The sequence below is a fragment of the Schistocerca gregaria genome, chromosome 4, assembly GCF_023897955.1.
Source record: "Schistocerca gregaria isolate iqSchGreg1 chromosome 4, iqSchGreg1.2, whole genome shotgun sequence".
Taxonomy (NCBI): Eukaryota; Metazoa; Arthropoda; class Insecta; order Orthoptera; family Acrididae; genus Schistocerca; species Schistocerca gregaria.
This window is the reverse complement of record NC_064923.1, coordinates 687,463,886-687,486,136: the sequence shown is the minus strand read 5'-3', so window position 1 is coordinate 687,486,136 and position 22,251 is coordinate 687,463,886. Positions and strand designations below refer to the sequence as shown.

Genomic DNA, 22,251 nt, shown 5'->3' with positions numbered 1-22,251 from the left:
CAACGAATTCAAAAGTAAAGTTCTATGTACTGACTTGTCAGAAAATCCTATGATATTTTGTTCTCATGTCAAGCAGTAGGTGGATCAAAACAAAATCTACAGACACTCTGTGACCAAAATGGTACTGAAACAGAGGATGACAGACTAAAGGCCGAAATACTAAATGTATTTTTCCAAAGCTATTTCACAGAGGAAGACTGCACTGTAGTTCCTTCTCTAGATTGTCGCATAGATTTCAAAATGGTAGATATTGAAAGAGATGACAGAGGGATAGAAAAACAATTAAAATCACTCAAAAGATGAAAAGTCGCTGGACCTGACGAGATACCAGTTCGATTTTACACATAGTACGCAAAGGAACTTGCTCCTCTTCTTGCAGCGGTGTACCGCAGTTCTCTAAAAGAGCGTAGCGTTTCAAAATATTGGAAAAGGGCACAGTTCATCCCCGTTTTCAAGAAGGGACGGTAACAGATGTGCAGAACTATAGACCTACATCACTAACGTCGATCAGTTGTAGAATTTTGGAACACGTATTATGTTCGAGAATAATAATTCTTCTGGAGACTAGAAATCTACTCTGTAGGAATCAGCATGGGTTTCGAAAAAGACGGTCGTGTGAAACCCAGCTCACGCTATTCGTCCATGAGTCTCAGAGGGTCATAGACACGGGTTCCCAGGCAGATGCGGTGTTTCTTGACTTCCGCAAGGCGTTTGGTACAGTACCCCACAGTCGTTTAATGAACAAAGTAATAACATACGGACTGTCAGGAAAATTGTGTGATTGGATTGAGGAGTTCCTAGATAACACAACGCAGACGGTCATTCTCAGTGGAGAGAAGTCTTCCGAAGTAAGAGTGATTTCATGGGGAGCCGCAGGTGAGTGTCGTAGTACCGTTGCTGTTCATAATATATATAAATGACTTCGTGGATAACATCGGAAGTTCACTGAGGATTTTTTCGGACAATGCTGTAGTATATCGAGAGTTGTAACAACGGAAAATTGTGCTGAAATGCAGGAGGATCTACCACGAATAGCCGCAAGGTGCCGAGAATGGCAATTGAATCCCAATGTAGACAAGTGTAATATGCTACGAATACACTCCTGGAAAATGAAATAAGAACACCGTGAATTCATTGTCCCAGGAAGGGGAAACTTTATTGACACATTCCTGGGGTCAGATTCATCACATGATCACACTGACAGAACCACAGCCACATAAACACAGGCAACAGAGCATGCACAATGTCGGCACTAGTACAGTGTATATCCACCTTTCGCAGAAATGCAGGCTGCTATTCTCCCATGGAGACGATCGTAGAGATGCTGGATGTACTCCTGTGGAACGGCTTGCCATGCCATTTCCACCTGGCGCCTCAGTTGGACCAGCATTCGTGCTGGACGTGTAGACCGCGTGAGACGACGCTTCATCCAGTCCCAAACATGCTCAATGGGCGACAGATCCGGAGATCTTGCTGGCCAGGGTAGTTGACTTACACCTTCTAGAGCACGTTGGGTGGCACGGGATACATGCGGACGTGCATTGTCCTGTTGGAACAGCAAGTTCCCTTGCCGGTCTAGGAATGGTAGAACGATGGGTTCGATGACGGTTTGGATGTACCGTGCACTATTCACTGTCCCCTCGACGATCACCAGAGGTGTACGGCCTGTGTAGGAGATCGCTCCCCACACCATGATGCCGGGTGTTGACCCTGTGTGCCCCGGTCGTATGCAGTCCTGATTGTGGCGCTTACCTGCACGGCGCCAAACACGAATACGACCATCATTGGCACCAAGGCAGAAGCGACTCTCATCGCTGAAGGCGACACGTCTCCATTCGTCCCTTCATTCACGCCTGTCGCGACACCACTGGAGGCGGGCTGCACGATGTTGGGGCGTGAGCGGAAGACGGCAGGTTGTGCAGGACCGTAGCCCAGCTTCATGGAGACGGTTGCGAATGGTCCTCGCCGATACCCCAGGAGCAACAATGTCCCTAATTTGCTGGGAAGTGGCGGTGCGGTCCCCTACGGCACTGCGTAGGTTCCTACGGTCTTGGCGTGCATCCGTGCGTCGCTGCGGTCCGGTCCCAGGTCGACGGGCACGTGCACCTTCCGCCGACCACTGGCGACAACATCGATGTACTGTGGAGACCTCACGCCCCACGTGTTGAGCAAATCGGCGGTACGTCCACCCGGCCTCCCGCATGCCCAATATACGCCCTCGCTCAAAGTCCGTCAACTGCACATACGGTTCACGTCCACGCTGTCGCTGCATGCTACCAGTGTTAAAGACTGCGATGGAGCTCCGTATGCCACGGCAAACTGGCTGACACTGACGGCGGCGGTGCACAACTGCTGCACAGCTAGCGCCATTCGACGGCCAACACCGCGGTTCCTGGTGTGTCCGCTGTGCCGTGCGTGTGATCATTGCTTGTACAGCCCTCTCGCAGTGTCCGGAGTAAGTATGGTGGGTCTGACACACCGGTGTCAATGTGTTCTTTTTTCCATTTCCAGGAGTGTACATTGAAATAAAGATGCTTTATCATTTAGCTACACTATAGCAGGTCAGCAACTGGAAGCAGTTAATTCCATGAATTATCGGGGAGTAGGCATTAGGAGTAATTGAAAATGGAATGACCATACAAAATTAGTCGTTGGTAAATCAGATGCCAGACTGATATTCATTGCAAGAATCCTAAGGAAATGCAGTCCAAAAACAAAGGAAGTAGGTTACGATACAGTAGTTTTCCCACTGCTTGAATACTGCTCACTGGTGAGGGATCCGTACCAGATAGGTTTTGAAACGTCCCCTTAGAAAAATTATACATGACTGTGCTTCAACTGACACACAATATTTTTTTTAGCGCAACGCAATCTGACTTTCAATAGTCCCTACAAAAGAATGGCCCTGACTAACATTAACCTATACGTTTCACAAATCGCTTACCTCACAAAAATCTTGGTTACTCGAACTACTGCATTACAGCGAGCGCCACTACTGTCAGCTAAATAAAAGATTCAAACTACGGAAGGCACTAACTACTGATAGGGATAGTTAGCAAATGAAAGATTTTAGTAGAGAACAAATAATGTATTTACCTTAATATCATCAAAAGTCAAAATATGTCTAGCAGTTCATGACATCCAATCTTACAAATTTCAAAACTCCGCCATATCTCTCCCAACATCCACCACTGCTGGCGGCTCACCTCCAAATGCACAACGCTTCGCGCCCTTAACAGCCAACTGCCCAACGCTACAATGGCGAGTATTACAACAATGCCAACCAGCCACAGACTGCACACAGCACAGCCAGTGATTTCTCATACAGAACGCTACGTGGCGTTCATAATGAGGAAACCTAAACAGCCTACTTACAGTTTGATAGAAGAGAGAGAGAAGATACAACGGAGAGCAGCGCGCTTTGTTACAGGTTCATTTAGTAATCACAAAAGCGTTACGGTGATGACAGGTAAACTCCAGTTGAAGACTCTGTAAGAGAGATGCTCAGTAGATCGATACGGGATTTTGTTGAAGTTCGAGAACATACCTTGACCGAGGAGTCAAGCAGTATATTATTCCACCCGACGTTTATCTCGTGAAGAGACCATGATAAAATCAGAGAGATTAGAGCCCACACAGGGGCATACCGACAGTCTTTCCTTCCACGAACAATACGAGACTGGAATAGAAGGGAGAACCGATAGAGGTACTTACGGTACCCACTGCCACACACCGTCAGGTGGCTTGCGGAGTATGGATGTAGATGTAGATGTAGATGACACAATCTCTAGTTGGTTGTTCAGCATCGTAGCTAGAATTCACATGTGATGCCTGGCAACACGGATGTACTGTTCGTGAGATGGTGACTAGGCAGGTGATCAGCAACGCAGTTGGTACTCTGGCTAATGTCGAGCAACAAGGAGGCGTGGCTCCAAACGCAGGGAATCGGTAGGTGAGTAGGGCCATACCTGTTTCTCTCTGTTGATGTCGAGCAACACAGATGCATTGCCCATCACACAACGGCTGAGCATGTGAGCGGCAACGTATCTGGTTCTCACGGTTGATATCGAGCATTCAGTGTCCATGGCACAGTGCAGTAGCTGGTACTCAAGCTGGCCGATTAACATAGTGCAATGTCCATGACACAAGACTATGTGTGTCAGCAACATCGTAGTTGGTACAGTAGACGTCAGGCTACGCATGTCCATCGTCTATCTCACAATGGCAACCCAAATGAGCAGCGCCAGAGCTGGTAAAGCAGGTACCAATGGTTGTTGCCGAGCTAGAGGGATGCATTACCCATGACACAGTAGTAGGTGGGTGATCTGTGTTGTAGCTGGTACTCGCAGTTGACGTCTAGGCAGGTGAACAGGAAAATTGGAGAGTGCTTAAACAAGTCAAAAGCGCAGTAGATGGTGCTCAAGAACGATATCGAGTAACATGGATGCAATGTTCATAAGATAGTGACTAAGCATGTCAGCAGCGCCGTAGCTGATACTCACGGTTCATGTCGAGCAGCACTGCGGCCTCTTTGGGCGGGCGGCGGTCGTTGTTGGAGGCCCTACAGCGAAGGCTGGTCAGAAGGTCTGCCCTCGTGAGGCCGTCCATGGTGAGCTGCGCGCGCACCCGGCCCTTCCCCACCGCAGACGACTGGTTGCTCACCAGTCGCTCTTCCCGGTACCACTCCACAGTAGGTGCTGGTTTGCCTGCACAGCACATATCTCTTGTGATCAAAGCTCATAAGTAGGCTAAGTTCAACAGCAACCTCCCAGAGACCAAAATTGTAATCGATGGACGTCGCTGTCTTTCTGCTATACTGGGTGAATGAGGAGTCATATTGCTAACTGGCAGGCGCAGGATGTCATGTCACAAGGTAACGGACTGTCACTGGGTCAAATGTCTCTAGCGATGGTGAGTCTTCGTATGGTGATACTGTTTCTCACCCAACTATGGGTAAGAAGCCCATAATTCCCTAATGATGGTGAATCTTTGTATGACGATTTCGTGCACCAACAGCGAAATACCCTTGGTAGATATGGTTTTGAAGGGACTAGGTAAAGTCAATGAGTGGTTCTCAAAATATTGTCCTCCATGTATGTGTTATGCGTTGAGACCTCATACATGTGCCGCTGAAAGCTTAAGCCATTATCTGCCAATTACTTCACGAACGCTATTACCCTGAATGCAGGATGCTTTCATCTCTTTGTCCTCAAAAATCTAATAGTCCTTCAGTTACAGTGGGTATTTCCATAGGGGAAATACTGTAGCGGCGGGCAAACAATCTTACTTTCACCTGTGTTTGTGATCATTTTTGACATTGAAACTTCCTGGCAGATTAAAACTGTGGGCCGGACCGGACCGAGACTCGAACTCGGGACCTTTGCCTTTCGCAGGCAAGTGCTCTGCCATCCGAGCTACCCAAGCACGACACACGTCCCGTGCTTGGGTGGCTCAGATGGTAGAGCACTTGCCTGCGAAAGGCAAAGGTCCCGAGTTCGAGTCTCGGTCCGGCCCACAGTTTTAATCTGCCAGGAAGTTTCATATCTGTGTACACTCCGTTGCAGAGTGAAAATCTCATTCTGGTCATTTTTGACATTCCTGGAAATGATCCATGGTGGATATAATGTAAAATCCTTCAGTCCATTTTTCAATTAAAGAAGAAGATGGTGACCAATTAGCCAATACAGTCGATCCAGTCTTCTCCAGGCTGTGGGTACTGTGAAAAGTACTTGCTCCAGTAGAGAGATAATGAGCGCCTATGAGGTCGTGCATATATTGTAAAGATTTCACAAGTCGTTTGTGTATAGTATTTGTTCTTAATTGTTGATTAAAAAGTCTGTCGCCCTTAGGAATAGTATGAAATTTAGCCTTCCCATTAGCTGATACGTCTCTAAAGGCAATTTAAGATCATATTCTGAAATGCCGTAGAGAAACATTGTACTTCATTTGGTCAGTGGGTCAGGTATAACTAGCCATATCACAAAATTATTTAAACGGGACAAGTTTAGTTGTTTGTATGATTTAAGCAGACAATAAAAATAGTTATGCGAAGGTTACAGTTTAATAATGACATCACCAGAAACAGATTAGGGCAGAAAATAAGTCGTAGTATTTATTTACTTAATTGTCGCAGAGTTTTGAAATGGTACCTAGCGAATGTATGTCGTCATCATGAGGTCGGCAACTGTCGTCTTATCTTAGGAAAATAACCCCGTTGAGTTGCTTGTACCAGTTAGTTCTATAAGAACGGAATGACATTACAAGAGATTAAGGCAGTTTCCATCGATAATTCCGCAGACAACACGGTGTCTTTTAGATATGGCATACAATTTGTAAAATACATTTAGTTCTTAACTCTGAGGAATCCTTATGCGACACCACAGAATACCAAACAAGAGTTAGAAAGGGCACCGTCAAAGTACTATCGATACAGTGAAGATATGAAGATTGTGGTTGAGAAGCCTCTGAAGTGTAATCGAGTGATAGATATTATTCGGTGGCTGTGTCGTTCGTGTATAAACACTCTTATGCCAGTAACTGAACAAGACATTCTACATTAGCCCTGAGTGTTTTATAAAGAGATAACAGTCATTGAAGAGTAAGCCACTGTAATTTTCTACTTAAAAAGATTCAGCCTTTCTATAATATTAAGAGTGAGAACTAGTTCCTTCTGTCGACTGCTGTGATCAAAGCTGATAGTGTACTCGTTTTTTCGCATTGTTTGAGAAACTATAAAATAAAGTAAATGTCTTCGTAACAGCATTGCGCCTCTTAGAGGCTATTCTGACGAACCATAGAAGATGCCATGATTGCAGCACTAACGAAAAATATCATTTCTGTCTTTTAAAGACTAAATATATTATGTGTTACCTGTATTTATTACATATGCTAAATTATCTTGTATACAGAACATAGTCATTAAAAAACAATCTCAATGATTGTGAAATCTGCCTGCCCAAAATTTATCCAAAGTGAATGATTACTTTTTGGGACGTAGAACGTCACTGACAAATAAAATACATGTTTATGTACACTCAGAAGAACAGAATGGGGGCTGGATTTTTAGACGTTCAGATTCGAGAAGAAATGAGTCTCAACGACATGGCAAAGCATTTCACTTAATTATCAGTAACCAGCATGTTACTGTGAGAGGTTTTAATTTTTTTAATAGGAGACTCTGTTGTGGTTACTGTATTTACCAGTCGCTATAATTTGTACCGCGTTCCTTACAGCAATGGAAATTAATTTCTATGATTACACCTTGAAGGTACTAGGTACTAAACAGTCGTAATTTTTAATGTGAGTTTTAAAAGTTGGTTGGACTCTATGAAAAAAATTATGAACAGCTTTCACACTGCCACCAGGCTGGAAACCCCGGAGTTTTTCAGCAAACGTGTACGCTGGGAAGGTCGACATTCCCACATATGCTAAAAATGTTTTACTTATGAGAACCATTGAGGTTTTTGGAGGGGAAAGAGAACAAAAACCGCTATTGGAATATTGAGAATAACATGAGATACGTGCCTAAAGAAGAGGAGAGAAGTACATGTGAAATGAATTATATGCACTGTATCGCTCGATGCAGATGAAATCAATGTAAGTCAATGACACACAAAGACATAATTTTAAACCGTTCAGTTATGCTAAACACTCAGTAGCAAGTACTTGAAAAATACCATGCTATTTGATTAATTTTCAGGGATTAGGGAGTGAACATAAAGAGCAGAGAGTCGAGAATATGACAGGACAGCTGACAAAAACGGAAAATATGTCGAACTAACGAGCCTGCAATAGCTGCTGTCTTTCTCGTATTTCGTTAAGTAATTACTGGGATGAGGTTACAAAACAATTTTTGTGCTAAGTGAAGAATTTATCAGAAAGTGAAAGTTAAAATCCCATAAAATTTTTTGATGAACAGATTACGAATATTATGGTAGAAAATGTGAATGCTAATGCTGAAGAGTATCGCAGGTACTCTAATGACAAAGTAACGAACAATGTGATTACAAGGTCATAGGAATGGAGGATAAATACACTACAGGAAAAATGGAGCAAGTAAATCAAATCAAATACCTCTATGTATCTTAAACAAGAACGGGATGACTTGCAGTAAATAAATAAAATAAAGAATATCAATTTCGAAACAAACAGTAAACTGGAAAAAATAACTAATATTTGAAAAGCTGAAATTAAATTGAAAGAAAATCTTAGTCAGGTAAATGGAGTGTAATTTAGTAGGGATCAGAAACATTGACGACAAGGAAGGAAAGTGGAAAGAGACGTGAGTATAGAAGACGTCAGAAAAGGATACCGTGGAATTAAAAAGCCTAGGTGTTAGGCTGATATAGTAAGATGAATTAAGACCTGACTCTGAGAGGTTATAGTACAAGATAGCTTATAAAACGGAAGTACAAAATGCTTATGTATTGACAAAAAGGACAGCAGAATGTAGACAAAGAAGGACAATCAATACAGTGTAAGAAAAGGGTGCCAAAAAAAATACTGTTCAGTGCTTTGCAGTGCGGAATAGAAACCGCACAAAAGATAATCTGAAGTAAGATCACGCAACTACTCGCCTTGTGCAGATACAAGATTCCAGCCGGCGCAGCACAGGCCGCGGTGTACTGACCTCCAAAGACGTCGCAGCTGAGGGAGAGACTGGAGCCCTCGGTGTAGGGCCCCACCACCGATGTCCGGTTGTTGCCCTTCTCGTCCACAATCACCAGGTCTTCCGGGGGCTCTGGGACAGAATCAGAACTGCATTTCTTTGCTGTGTTTCCTCTGTAACGGCACATTAGAGTTCAGTAACAGTAGCATAATTAATGAATTTAAATTCTCGAAAGTAATGGGATGTCAGGGCATGCTATGGAAGGTTAGACTGAAATTACACGTCATCATAAAAAGGAAGCGTTAATATAAATTTTGAAAACTTAATAATCTGTTTGCGAGGACAAAGGGTGTTACATAGTGCAACCGTTGCATAAGTCTCAGCAGGGGAAAAGTAATTTATTTATTAGTAGTGTTCTCTAACATATACAGAAAACTGGAGAAGTCAACAGTAATGTATCATATTTATGAAACATTATTACATATTCTTGACACAATATTAACATGTGCTTAATCTGTCATATCTGTTCCGACGTACTGTTCGATTTAAATTCACGTCTTGTGGACACGTTCTCCGTTTGTTTTGTTTGCAGGGTATATTTATTTTATCTTTGTAGGTATTTTATAGACGAATATAAATTGCTCATACATATTTCTTTTATGTAAAACTTCTATCATGTAAAATTATAGTAAATTCACTTACGTGCTATACCCAGTTAGGAGTAAGCATTGTCTGTGCTTTTAAGCGAAGGGGAAGAGAATATTTGAGACCTGATAGATGGAATGTAGGTACGTTAGTGTGGACAGTTATAAAATATCGTTAGATAGTGTGTTGGGTTGTGGTATCTGCACTGCGATTTGTGGGAAAGCATGTCAAAAGCGGTACTTTAACTTGCAAGTGCAAAGTGAATTCGAATCGGGGAGCTACAGTAGAGCAATGCGTCAAAGCCGTTTACTAAACTTCATAGTGAACCAGCTCTTACTTAAAGCACACAACGTATCTCGATATATACAAGGAAGGGTATGAAGAGGAGTAAAGGACTGAAGAGAGGACAGAGGTAGAAGCGTTCAAAGGCGGATATCATCGGTTTGAAGCATGTGACGTTTAGTCGTTGCTGGACACTGATTTAAAAAGTGTGGTTGGAAGTGGTATAAAGAGACACTTACTACTAAGAATTAGTAATAATGTTGATGAGGGTGCAACGTGTATACTAACTGATGCCAGTCAATGAGCTGTGCACATGAAAATACGACGGTTTAATTTGAGAAGTATACTAAAAGTGTTAAATAATTGGGAGGGCATAGCACAGACGTTGTGAGGAGTGGAATAACAAAGAAAAATTCTCATATTGGTTTAACAAATAAATTTAACCAAGCGTTTACTCTTTACTAGTGCAAGATAGTGTTTTCTCTAAAATCACACGAAAATTTATATCTAGATGTAATCCTTCATTTGTTCAAAAACTTTTCTTTACTTCAGTTTAGTGAATCGATAATGTTCTGATGTAAGTGCTTGGTTGCACTAGTTTTCTACGAAAGTTGCTCAGAATGGACACCGAAGGCGGCCATTTGCAGTTGATAATAATTAGCAGGTATACTGGACGAGAACCACAGATCACGCGTTATCCAGCTGCAGCCGGTGAAAGAAAGATAGTACGTGCGGTAAACGTATCGATGGTCATGGATGCACACTGAAAGTGACAGAAACTATAGCAAGTTTGATTTGTTTAGCAAGATACAGGCTAAACGTAAAAACTACTCTAGGTTGAACTTTACTAATAACACACACATACGTTACACAATCAACTGCTGACAATCTGCAAGTCAAATTTTGTAATAATGCATTATCTTTGTATTGTATGACAAGTACTAGAAAAAAACTATGCTTTTTGCTTAGCTTTGACCAAAAGGATGTGTTTAAATAAACCGAAACTCATTTACCTAGTGATTTGATAAACAAATCGCCTCAAATATTTCAAGCATTCCTCACTTCCAGTTGACATAAAAAACGGATCTCAGTCATAACTTATGCATAGTATGCATACTGTCACTGCTTATGATGTTGTTGTTGTTTGTTGTGGTCTTCAGTCCAACGACATGTTTGATGCAGCTCTCAATTCTACTCAATCCAGTACAAAACTCTCTGTTTCCGAGTAACTACTACAACCTACATCCTTCTGAATCAGCTTAGCGTATTCATCTCATGGCGTTCCTTTACGATTTTCTCCCTCCAGGCTTCCCTCCAATACTAAACTTGGGATCGCCTTTCATCTGCTTATGATACCGTATAGTTAATATTCATTCCTACATCTGGTTTGTCTAATGCAATTGTGGTGTGACTGATGTCATATGAGCAAATATGCGCACGCAAGCTGTGTATGAAAACGTGAAACAAGATTTAAGAAGGGAGTTGCTCAACTACTACATGTTGAGTTTAGTTAGCTTCCCATGTGTTGAGCAACAGTTGAACTACGTCGACCCAGACAGAATTCTCGGAAAATACTGATGAAAACACTTATTTGATTACCTCACAGCAGTTTACTGAAGAGAATGGCTATAGATTATCAAGGAACATTCGACATTATAATCGCTGCAAATCACTTGTCAGACTGGAGAAACAATTACCACCTTGTTTCAGTCTTAAGCTTCTAATAGTCTGGGTCTATTAGGCAATATTTGTATGATTTTGAAAGGTTTTCCACTTTCGTCTTCTCGAAATCTTGTTCTGGTTTGGTAAACAAGTCGATATTAAAAATTAAAAGATTTCAAAAAAATGCAATGAATCCATTAACATGAGTAGATGTGAAGCTCTGGAAGCAATAAGTGTAACATAGGCAACAACCCAGTAGACCAAGAAATATTTGATCTCTATATTACTTCCTTCCACTTCGAATACAAATCAGTGGCACTTTTTGTTTCATAGTTTTGTTGCTATCCTAAATGATTTTGCATAATCGATCTGATTTTAATTTACTAGAGATTTTTAACTTTAAATGTTAATCTATCTTTGGTATAAAAATAAGAGTATCTGCTGCGAGTTTTGTGCAACTTTATTTTCTGTCTTGTTTTACAAGACGTATTAAACTACATGGGGATGTAAGTTCAGATCGTTAAATCAATAACGAGCATATTAATAAAATAAAAACTTGTACTTTGAATCTGCTGTCGAATTATTATTACCTTTTTGGCTTCAAAGTAATCTACCTTCAAGACGTATTGAGTGAGTAAGCATCAGACATTTGAGACAAAATAAGTTAGATGTACTTCTGGGCTGTTAATGTTGTCTGGGTAAGAAACTACTAGTACAACACGTTATCTGTTGTACGAAAAATATTTGAAAATTTAGAATCTTCTCACTTCGGACCGAATTTCTGCGGCCTGCATTATGACACTAGTAACCGTTAGTGACATGTGAAAATCTCGTCAGCTTTCTGTTTTAACACTTTCGGTGTTCCTCTCAAAGTGTACTATTTTTGTCAGACGTGTTCTAACACGTTAATGACTTCATATATGAAAGAACACTGTTCATGTACATGTGACAACTCAGGCTAAGCTTATCTTGCACATGTACGTACAGTTGAGTGCTACTTGAAGCTTTGTGAGCAAGCTGTTTTACAGTTTAATTATTCTAGACTCTACAATTGTTCCGTAATTACACGGTCCTTACTCCCTTCTAGCAGCGCCTAATTAGCCTGCCCCAACGGTCCTTTGATTTCACAACATTCTGTGGCTGACAGAAGACTAATCTGTATTCAATGGAGCTTAGGCAAAGGAACCACTGACAAATGTTAGCAGACAAGAGTCCGATAATCTAGCAACTGTTTAGACAAAATATCTCCTCTAGCTTATCTCAATATTTCCGAGAAGAATTGAGTGTATTACTATGTAGTTTAAATTGATACTCAAGTCTGAATCTCAACTGTATGTAAGAGGTTCGCAAATCTGATGATTGCCTTATTGATATGTCTTAATTTTTTTGGAAATTGTTCTATTGTAGGCTATTACAACAACAATCGCAGAATCGCAGAAAAGTATCTTGATATGCTATTGTTTACGTAACATATTTTAAGCATTTATGGACATTTATAAGGCGCTGAACAGTACATAAGTGGTAGCGGCACCTTAATATTAAGATAACAGGAAGGCAGTATTCAAGGGACAATTTTAACATTGGTGCATCTACAATGTTTTTCCAGTAATCATGGTCATGACAGAAAGGAAATTGACACATCGCTCCCTGAACGATGGGAATCTTTTTCACTTATGCAGAGTGAATCAGAATTCCACCGACACACTCTCTGAGGTTGTTCACGGATGTTTTCCAAACATTTTGTTATACGGGAGTCATGGTCTCTGGAAGATCGTTACAGAACAATTCCATTTCTTTTCGACAACAATGGATAGATCGCGGTGGTCCTTTTTCGCAGCTAGCACTGTCACCAAACTTGAAGCCAATGGTCTTCTTCTTCTAAAAGCATTCGAAAAACCTAGTTTATCCGACTCCGGTAGTCATTCATTTGGTTGTACCGAGCGAGGTGGCGCAGTGGTTAGCACACTGGACTCGCATTCGGGAGGACGACGGTTCAATCCCGTCTCCGGCCATACTGATTTAGGTTTTCCGTGATTTCCCTAAATCGCTTCAGGCAAATGCCGGGATAGTTCCTTTGAAAGGGCAAGGCCGATTTCCTTCCCCATCCGTCCCTCACCCGAGCTTGCGCTCCGTCTCTAATAACCTCCTCCTCTCTAATAACCTCCTCCATTTGGTTGTAGAATTGTCGTGGCCGCGGAAGTAGTGCACTGAACTATTGGGATTCTTGAACGTGTAAGACAGTCGATGGTGCGTCGCTGTAGACTCTGACATGATCAATGTGCTCGAAATTTCAATAATACCTGTAAAGCAGCAGTTCTGCATTTGTTACGTGTTGTACTGTGCGCTGACATAACACTGTAATAAAAATGTGCGTATTTCGTGAGAGGGTTGTTGCGTTACTCTGTGTTGTGTGTCGTACATTTTGGTTTTTGAGTATTAAAATCTTATTCTCAGGTGTGGAGGTAATTTTTCAGAAATAGGGGAGATTGCGGCAGCAAACTGAATCGAATAACTAATAATTGCATTAATATTCTGTAACGAGCCGCCAGAGGCTCTTGGTCCTTAATACAAAGATATCGGAAATATATCCCTGCACAATCTCTGAAAGTTTGTCGGTGGAGTTTTGGTTCACCTTTTACCACTGAAACGAACACATGAATTGCTTTGTACCTATCGGAGCAAGACATTAAGCAGACGTTGGTTCACTTTCAAGAAACTCAAGTAACAGATTATCTCGATTCCTCTTTCCTATTAGACTACAACAACCTCGGAACTTAGTATGTCTTTTCTCCATAATGAAGGGAAGTCTCTCACTCCACCCACCTATCCGGAGAAACGACATTATATTCAGGATAAATCGTCATGGTGTCAGGTTTTCTGGTATCATTTCTAGAAGAGCTCCTGAGGGCCCTAGTCATGAGCGACTACAAGCACATCTAACAGCCCCTCTTAAGCATCATCATCACAATAGTGTACATTAGAGTGATATTCTATAGCTACCACTGCGTGAAGTAACTATGATTTGAAAAGGCAACTTCAAACTAAGGAAGTAGCTATAAAGAAGCCCAGTAGAACGGGAAACAGCTTCGTTACGCAATATAGTTTTGTTACGAAAGTTTAATATCCAAATATTCACAAAACAACATGTGTACCCAATGCTCTGTGGTTGAATCGTGTCACAACCTCTTACTCAAGGCACAATACTGTTTACTGTAAGTGATTTTCCTAGCTGAGCTTTACAAGCATGATGTAGGCACTACCTGTAGCCCTCCGCTGGTCCATATCTCTGTTGATATCTACCGATGCTCACCTGTCACCAGGAACGCCCTAACGTCTGCGATAAACAACGTTATGAAACTAATTACGGAGCCAACTGTCGTGTTTCTTATCAGCCTCCTGATTGTTTTAATGCGGCCCGCCACTAATTCTTCTCCAGCGCCAACATTTTCATCTCAGATTAGCATCTCAAAGGCTGCTGTTCTCTCTGTTCCAGTTTTCCTACCTTCCATGTCTCACGACCATACAATGCTGTGCTCCAAACGTATATTCTCAGAAATTTCTTCTCAAATTAAGATCTAAGGTTGATATTAGCAGGCTCTTCCAGGCCGGGAACGCCCATTTCGCCATTGTTTGTTTGTTTTTTTATAGCCTCTTTGCTCCGTCTGTCATGGTTTCTTTTGCTGCCTAGGTAGCAGAATTCCTTAACTTCGTCCTTCTCGTGATCCATAATTTTGATGTTAAGTTTCTGCATGTTCTCATTTATGCTGCTTCTCATTACTTTCGTCTTTCTTCAGTTTACTGAGTCCATTTTCTGTACTCATCAGGCTGTTCATTCCATTGAACACATCATGTAATTCTTGTTCGCTTTCACCGAAGATAGCAGTGTCATCAGCGAATCTTATTACTGATGTGCTTTCACCATCAATTTTAATGCTGTTTTTGAACCTTCAATTTATATCCGTCATTGCGTCTTCCGTAGTATAATCTGAGCACAGGGGCGAAAGACTACACCACAGCCTTACACCCTCTTTAATCCTAAAACTTCTTTCTTGCTCATCGAGTCTTATTTCGCCCTCTTGGTTCTTGTACATATTGTACATTACCTTCTTTTCAGTTACCTTACATCTATACTGAACGTCTTGACGGTATTACATTGAAAAACGGTTTTTTCAGTTCGACAAACGCAATGAACGTGTCTTGATTTTCCTTGTCTTCCTTCCATTATCAACCGCAACGTCAGAACCTCCTCCCTGGTGACTTTACGGTTCCTAAAGCCAAACTGATCGTCATCTAACACCTTCTCAAGTATATTTATCATTCTTCTGAAGATTGTTCTTATCAAAACTGGGATGCATGAGCTGTTAAGCTGACTGTGCGATAATTGCCTCACATTGTTGGCTCTTGCTATCTTCGGAATTGTTTGGATGCTGGTTTTCCTAAAGCCTAATAATGTATCGCCTATCTCACATATTCTACTCACCAACGTGAATAGCCGTTTTGTTGCCACTTCCCCCAATAATTTTATAAATTCACATGGCGTGTTATCTACCCCTTCTGTCTTATGTGATATTAAGTCATCCAAAGCTCTTTCAAATTCTGACTGTATGAGTGGACCCCCTGTCGATTTCTGTTTCATCACGTCTTCCGACAAGTCTTCACCCTCATAGAGGCCTTTAATGTACGCATTCCACCTGGTCACTCTCTCCTTTGAATTAATTCGCATTGTATTCTTGTCACTGCCCTTACTTTTCATTCCGGCAAAAGTTGTTTAGCCTTCCTATTAGCTGCATTTGTCTTTCGACTATCATTTATTTTTTGATTTCTTCATATTTTACATTTGTCTTAGCTTCCCTGCACTTCCTATTTTTTTTCCCCTTCCTAAGTGACTTTTACTTCTGTGTTGTTGAAATTCCCTGAACATTTTTGTACTTCCTTCTTTCAACGATCAACTGAAGTATTTCTTCAGTTATCCATTGTTTCTCGCAGTTACCTTACTCGAACCTACGGTTTTGTTTCCAACATCTGTGACTACCCTTTGCAGTCGTCCACTCTTCTTCAGCTGAACTGCCTACTGCGATATTCATTTTCGCAGTATCTAAAACCTCAGAGACTTTGAAGAGTATCTCTTTGTTCGTTGGCTCTTCTGTATCCTACTTACCTTGCGCTTTGATTCTTCCTGACTAGTCCCTTAATCCTCAGCCTACTCTTCATCATTACTAGATTATAATGTGTGTCTACGTCTGATCTAGGATAAGCCTTACAATACAATATCTGATTTCTGATTAATGGCCTGGCCGCGATGTAGTCTAACTGGATTCTTTCCGTATCTCTCGGCCTTTTCCAAGTATGCCTCGTCCTCTTCAACAGAGTATTCGCTATTAGTAAATTATATTTTTTGTAGAACTCAATCAGTCTTTTTCCTTTCTTGTTCTCATAGCTAAGCCCCATTCTCTCGTGACTCTTTTTTTCTATTCCTCATCTACAACTACATACCAATTCCCACTTACTATTAGATTTTCATCTCATTTTACACACTGAATTACTCCTTCAGTATTAAGATATTTGTTCTCCATCTCTTTCTTCTGCTGGCGACGTCGTCATTCTTTACTGCATTATTTTTGTAGGTATTGGTTTCCTGTTTGTTGTGATGACATCAACCCTATCACTCAGCTGATCACAGTATTTCACCCGCTATTCTATGCAGATCTAGACCAGTCCGCACACTGCTTGATATGGTGAAACCACCTAATGTTGTTCCACATAGAAAAGCATAGCTATTTTAGTTTTTTGCATTAACTTACAAAAAGTCACTCTCCTTCCTAGGTTTCTTTCACATAGGCTAAACACATTGTTTTATTCACATCCCCTTGAACCAGGACTAGGTGGTTGGTGAATGGATTTGTGCCTGACGCCGATTTGGCCACTGATATTGACACAATCTTTTATCTTCTTTCCTAGTATGGTGATCACGTATCTCGCTCTGTTCGGGAAGCAAGTCAGATAATTAATTTAGTAACATCGTGTGTTTGTAAAAATATTGTTTGACTATCAATTTTTTGTGAAAATGAAAACCACGTTTGTAGATAGTGGGTACATTTGTTCCTTTCCCATTGTACTGATTTTTCGTAAATTATGTACACTGCTACTCTCCTATATCTCCAATGATTGAGGACTTCCCACTCACTTAAAGAATTATTTATTCTGCTACTCAGCTAGTCAGCCTTACGCGTCAGTTTTGTTCTGTTTCACAGTATCGGCTAAGTCCAGTGTGAACAACAACCCCCCCACCCACCGCCAGAAAAAATTTCAAGGTTTCTCAGGGACAATTTCTGAGTATTTTGGTGCAAGGAATCAGTGATCTCCGGTGGCTCGCGACAGACTAAATAAATAAATGGATCACACCGCATTGATAGGTGGCAATGGACAGTCACGTTTGTTGATCCTCAAAGCTTTGCAAAAATAAGTGTAGCAGTTACTTCACCAAGGACACTGGGGAATTGTACGTACGAAACAGTTAGCGCGCCAACACTGTTCTTGGCAGGGTATGGACACCCAAATAGAACAGATGACGTAACAGTGTCATGCTTTTGCGGAAAATCAGTCCGGTACCTCACGAACATTCTCTGCTAGGCCTAAGTCGCAGCCATGGCAACATGTGCACAGGCCAACCGGTGTGGCCGAGCGGATCTAGGCGCTTCAGTCCGAAACCGGACAGGTTTGAATCCTGCCTCGGGCATGGATGTGTGTGATGTCCTTAGGTTAGTTAGGCTTAAGTAGTTCTAAGTTCTAGGGAACTGATGACCTCATCTGTTAAGTCCCATGGTGCTCAGAGCCATTTGAATCATTTTTTGAACACGTGCACAATGACTTAGCGAGACCTTTTTCGGGTAGTCGTTGACTGATTGTGGTAGACTATTGTAGCAAGTTTCCTTTTGCTGTGGCAATGAACTCGACAACGTCACGTAGCACAGTTCAGGCGTGGTCCTCTATTTTTTGCCTCGAAGATTTGCCTGCAGCTATAGCGCCGGACAACGGCCCTCAATTCACGCCACGTGATTCTAAAACATTCAGTGAACGCAATGACATACTGTGTCTAAGTAGTGCACCGTTCCATCCATGGTCAAACGGCGATGCGAAACGTTTTGTCAGAACATTCCAGGAGCAAATGGCCAAACTGTGGCACGAATCGCGCAACCCCTCCCACCGGAGGTGCGAGCCCTCTCTCGGGCATGGGCGTGTATGTTGTCCTTAGCGTAAGTTATTTTACGATAGTTTCAGTAGTGTACATGTCTAGGGATTGATGATGTCATCGGTTTGGTAACTTAGGAATTCACTAACATTTGTTCATGTTGAAAACTGCTTCACTTGTTCCACCCTCCTCGGCCTCTGACGCCGATAGAAGGCCGCAAATATCGCTTCGCGACGAGTGGTTGTGTTTCCCACGGTCTTTAGCGGGAGCGGACGGAGGACGCGAGGCGAGATCCGTCGTGGAATTGACCCACGCATGTATCTCATTTCAGACCCCGACGGATTGCAGCGCAAACATCACAAACACGCCACTGTCACGTTCGTGGAGATCCTTCTATAGCTCTTCCTTCAGATTCACGGATCCCGAGCACAGCGCGGCCACAGCAGCCTTCACAAGGTGTCATCACGACACCGTGGGACAGCCCCATGGAGACGGAGCCCTCGCCTACTCTCGTCCTACCGGACCCGCCCACGCCGCAGCAGCCGACGCCTTCTACAACTAGTTATGGCCTCAGGAGGTATCGCGTACCCTTCTGGTCGCTTTCTGGGGGACGTTTCCACCAGCGCGAAGGCGGGATGGCGGGGTACGACGGAGGTCTGGTATCCCCAGCAGCCACAACTTCCTGTCCCTCAGTGTCCACGCCCCTGCATCCCCAGCCGTTGTCGGGCTCCCTATACGACGGGCGGGGGTGGCTGGGAGGAATGTTACGACGTAAAGTCAAGCACCGCACGATAGAGCAGAGAGGGCTGTGAGGAGACGCTGACCTACTTCTCTCCAGAACGACTACGCAACAGCAGCGGTCCCTTGGCGAAGAGGACATAAGCGCTGCCCCCGACTTGTCGCTGCGAGTTTTACAGCAGCTTCAAGACTATTCAAAGCGTGAACTCTAATCACTTGTTTTTTCTGTCTGTGTAACATGGACTTGGGATCTGAAATGATATCTTATGTCTGTCGCCTTTTGCTTGGGACACATCTGTAGAACACCAAGTAAAGTAATTTATTGGTTAATTTTGTAATAAAATTCATGAATACGATATGTTTCAGTGCTGTATAGCGATCAGAGGAAGCAGGTTTTCCTAGACACCCCTTATTTGACCACTACGCTGGGTTTAACGAAAGGTGTCAGTTCAGCATCGCAGCATCGGGACTGGATGTAGCCCATAAACCAGCAACTAGCAGGGTCAGCGGCTAGTTGTAGTTTAGGCTGGAAGGCTCACATCGGGTTGACAGTGGACGTGGAGGCGTTCTCAGCTAAGGTAACAGTCGTTGACAGAAACTGCGTGGCCGGGTAGGCTGTTATGTACACTATGTGACCTAAAGTATTGTGATATCTGGCTGAAAATGACTTACAATTTCGTGGCGCTCTCCATAGGTAGTACTAGAATTCAGTATCGTGTTGGTCCACCCTTAGTCCTGATGACAGCTACCAATCTCGCAGGCATAACTTAAACCAGGTGCGGCAAGGTTTCTTGGGGAATGGCAGCTCATTCTTCACAGAGTGCTGCACTGAGGAGAGGTATCGATGTAGATCGGTGAGGTCTGGCACGAAGCCAGCGTTCCAAAATATCCCAAAGGTGTTCTGTAGCATTCAGGTCAGTTCTCTGTGCAGGCCAATCCATTACACTCCGCCATACGCCGTGCATTATGAACAGGTGCAATCTCCATACCCGAACTGATCTTCAACAGTGGGGAGCAAGAAGGTGCTTAAAACATAAATGTAGGCCTGTGCTGTGATAGTGCCACTCAAAACAAGGAGTGCAAGCCCCATCCACGAAAAACTCGACCTCACCATATCACCACCGCCTCCGAATTTTACTGTTGGAACTACAGGCGCTGGCAGATGACGTTCACCGGGCATTCGCCATACCCACACTCTGCAATCGGATGGCCACATTGTGTACTGTGATTGCCCACTCCACACAACGCTTTTCCACTGTTCAATCGTCCAATGTTTACGCCAAGCGAGTCGTCGTTTGGAATTTACCGGCGTGATGTGTTGCTTATGAGGAGCCGTTCGACCATCAAATCTAAGTTTTCTCACCGCCCGGCTAGCTGTCATAATACTTGTAGTACGTCCAGATGTACTTTAGGATTCCTGTGTGATGGTCTGGATAGATGTCTGCCTATTACACATTACGACCCTCTTCAACTGTCTGCGGTCTCTGTCAATCAACAGACGAAGTCGGCCTGCACGGTATTGTTCTATTCGTGTCCCCTCACGTTTCTACTTCACTGTCACATCGGAGACTGTGCACCTATGGACGTTTAGGAGTGTGGAAATCTCACGTGCATATGTATCACACGGGTGACATCCAGTCACCTGACTACGTTCGAAGTCCGTGAGTTACGAGGAGCGCCCCATTACGCTCTCTCACGATATCTAATGACTACTGAGGTCGCTGCCATCTACCTGGCAGTAGATGGCAGCACAATGCACCTAACATGAAAAACGTATGTTTTGGGGGCTACAGGATACTTTTGATCACATAGTGTATAATGGCTCGGCCCAGCGTTATGAAACGGCGCCGCTGCCAGTCACGTATGGGTGCCAGGCCGCCAGAGTTAGGGCCTAGTATGTGGCAACCAGGCTCGCCATTGCCCCGAAGTGGGGGCATCGTCTTTCTTATTTCTGTTACTGTTACCTTTATTTAAATATTGAGACATAACATCGGCTTCTTACAGGTGTAAACGACCACTTTCTTTCGAACATACCACAAATAAAGCCAGCAGAAATATTGGTGGATACAGTAACGTCCTCTGTGTCTGAAGAGGTAAAACGCACAACAGGTAGGCCGAACCAGATTGCACATTTTACTATGCACAGTAATTTAATTTTGTACGTTTGACGTCCAAGCTTATCTTCAGAGCCAGTGTACACATGTACAAGCAAAATTCACTTTAGAGGTGTTCAAAGTGACCACATTGCTTTTGAAAACACTTCACCACCTACTGGATCATACTTTACTGTTCCCTATGCAACATATATGCATCCACCATAGGTGAAGCGGCATGCACCTCAATAAAAATAGGTATTGCAAATTGATGTGTGAAGTGCTAAAAACGTGTTCCTTTAAGTGTCAAGTGGATTAAAGATCGGGGCACTTGTAGGCCAGAACATTGAATCTGCACAACGAATCCATTTCCCGGGAAACGCTTCGTTTAAATAGTTATGCACATTCACTGCAAAGTGTGGTGTTCACCATCATGTGGAAATCATATCTGTCACCGAAAACAATGTGGAAAGTTTTCTAATGCGTCAAGCAAAGTATTTCCAGAGAAAGTTACGACACAGCCGCGCAGTCAAGTTGTCCGGCAATAGTAAAGGCCCAAAAGCATTCCTCCCATAATTCCATCCCATAGGTTTATGTCAAAGCTTGTCTGAAAGCCACGTTCACAGATGACATATGTGTTGTGCCTTGACCAACAATGCCGTTGCGAAATTTGAAAATACCTGAATGAGTGAAGCTAGATTCATCAGTCCATATCAGGTTATTTACAAGATATTCGTTATTTTCCACTTGGTGCAAAAGCTATTCACGAATATGTGCTTGCTGAATGGGGTCTTCAAGACAATACTGTTGAGTTAACCTATAAAGACTCGGACGCATTTCTCAATCGTCAAACCCTCAACAACCACTCACTGAGAATTCGGGACCACAGGTATTTTGCCGAAGTGAATGGTGTATGGTTTTGAAGAATCGCGTACTCTAGTTGTGGAGTACGTCTAGTCCTTGAATAACCTTTGACCATTACTTATAGACGAAGATTACCGGCTTCCCGAAAGCGATGAAAAACACTCTCATCG

General features: G+C 42.8%; 1 protein-coding gene across 1 annotated transcript in view; it reads right to left on the bottom strand.

The window, feature by feature from the left end:
* LOC126267514 (hemicentin-2-like) overlaps positions 1-22,251 on the bottom strand; it is a 794,065-nt gene that overhangs the window by 375,850 nt on the left and 395,964 nt on the right. The window contains exons 4-5 of the mRNA XM_049972813.1: positions 8,630-8,740; positions 4,503-4,706 (exon numbers count right to left, since the gene is read on the bottom strand). Of these exons, the coding sequence (XP_049828770.1) occupies positions 4,503-4,706; positions 8,630-8,740 (315 nt within the window). The remainder of the gene's footprint in view (positions 1-4,502; positions 4,707-8,629; positions 8,741-22,251) is intronic.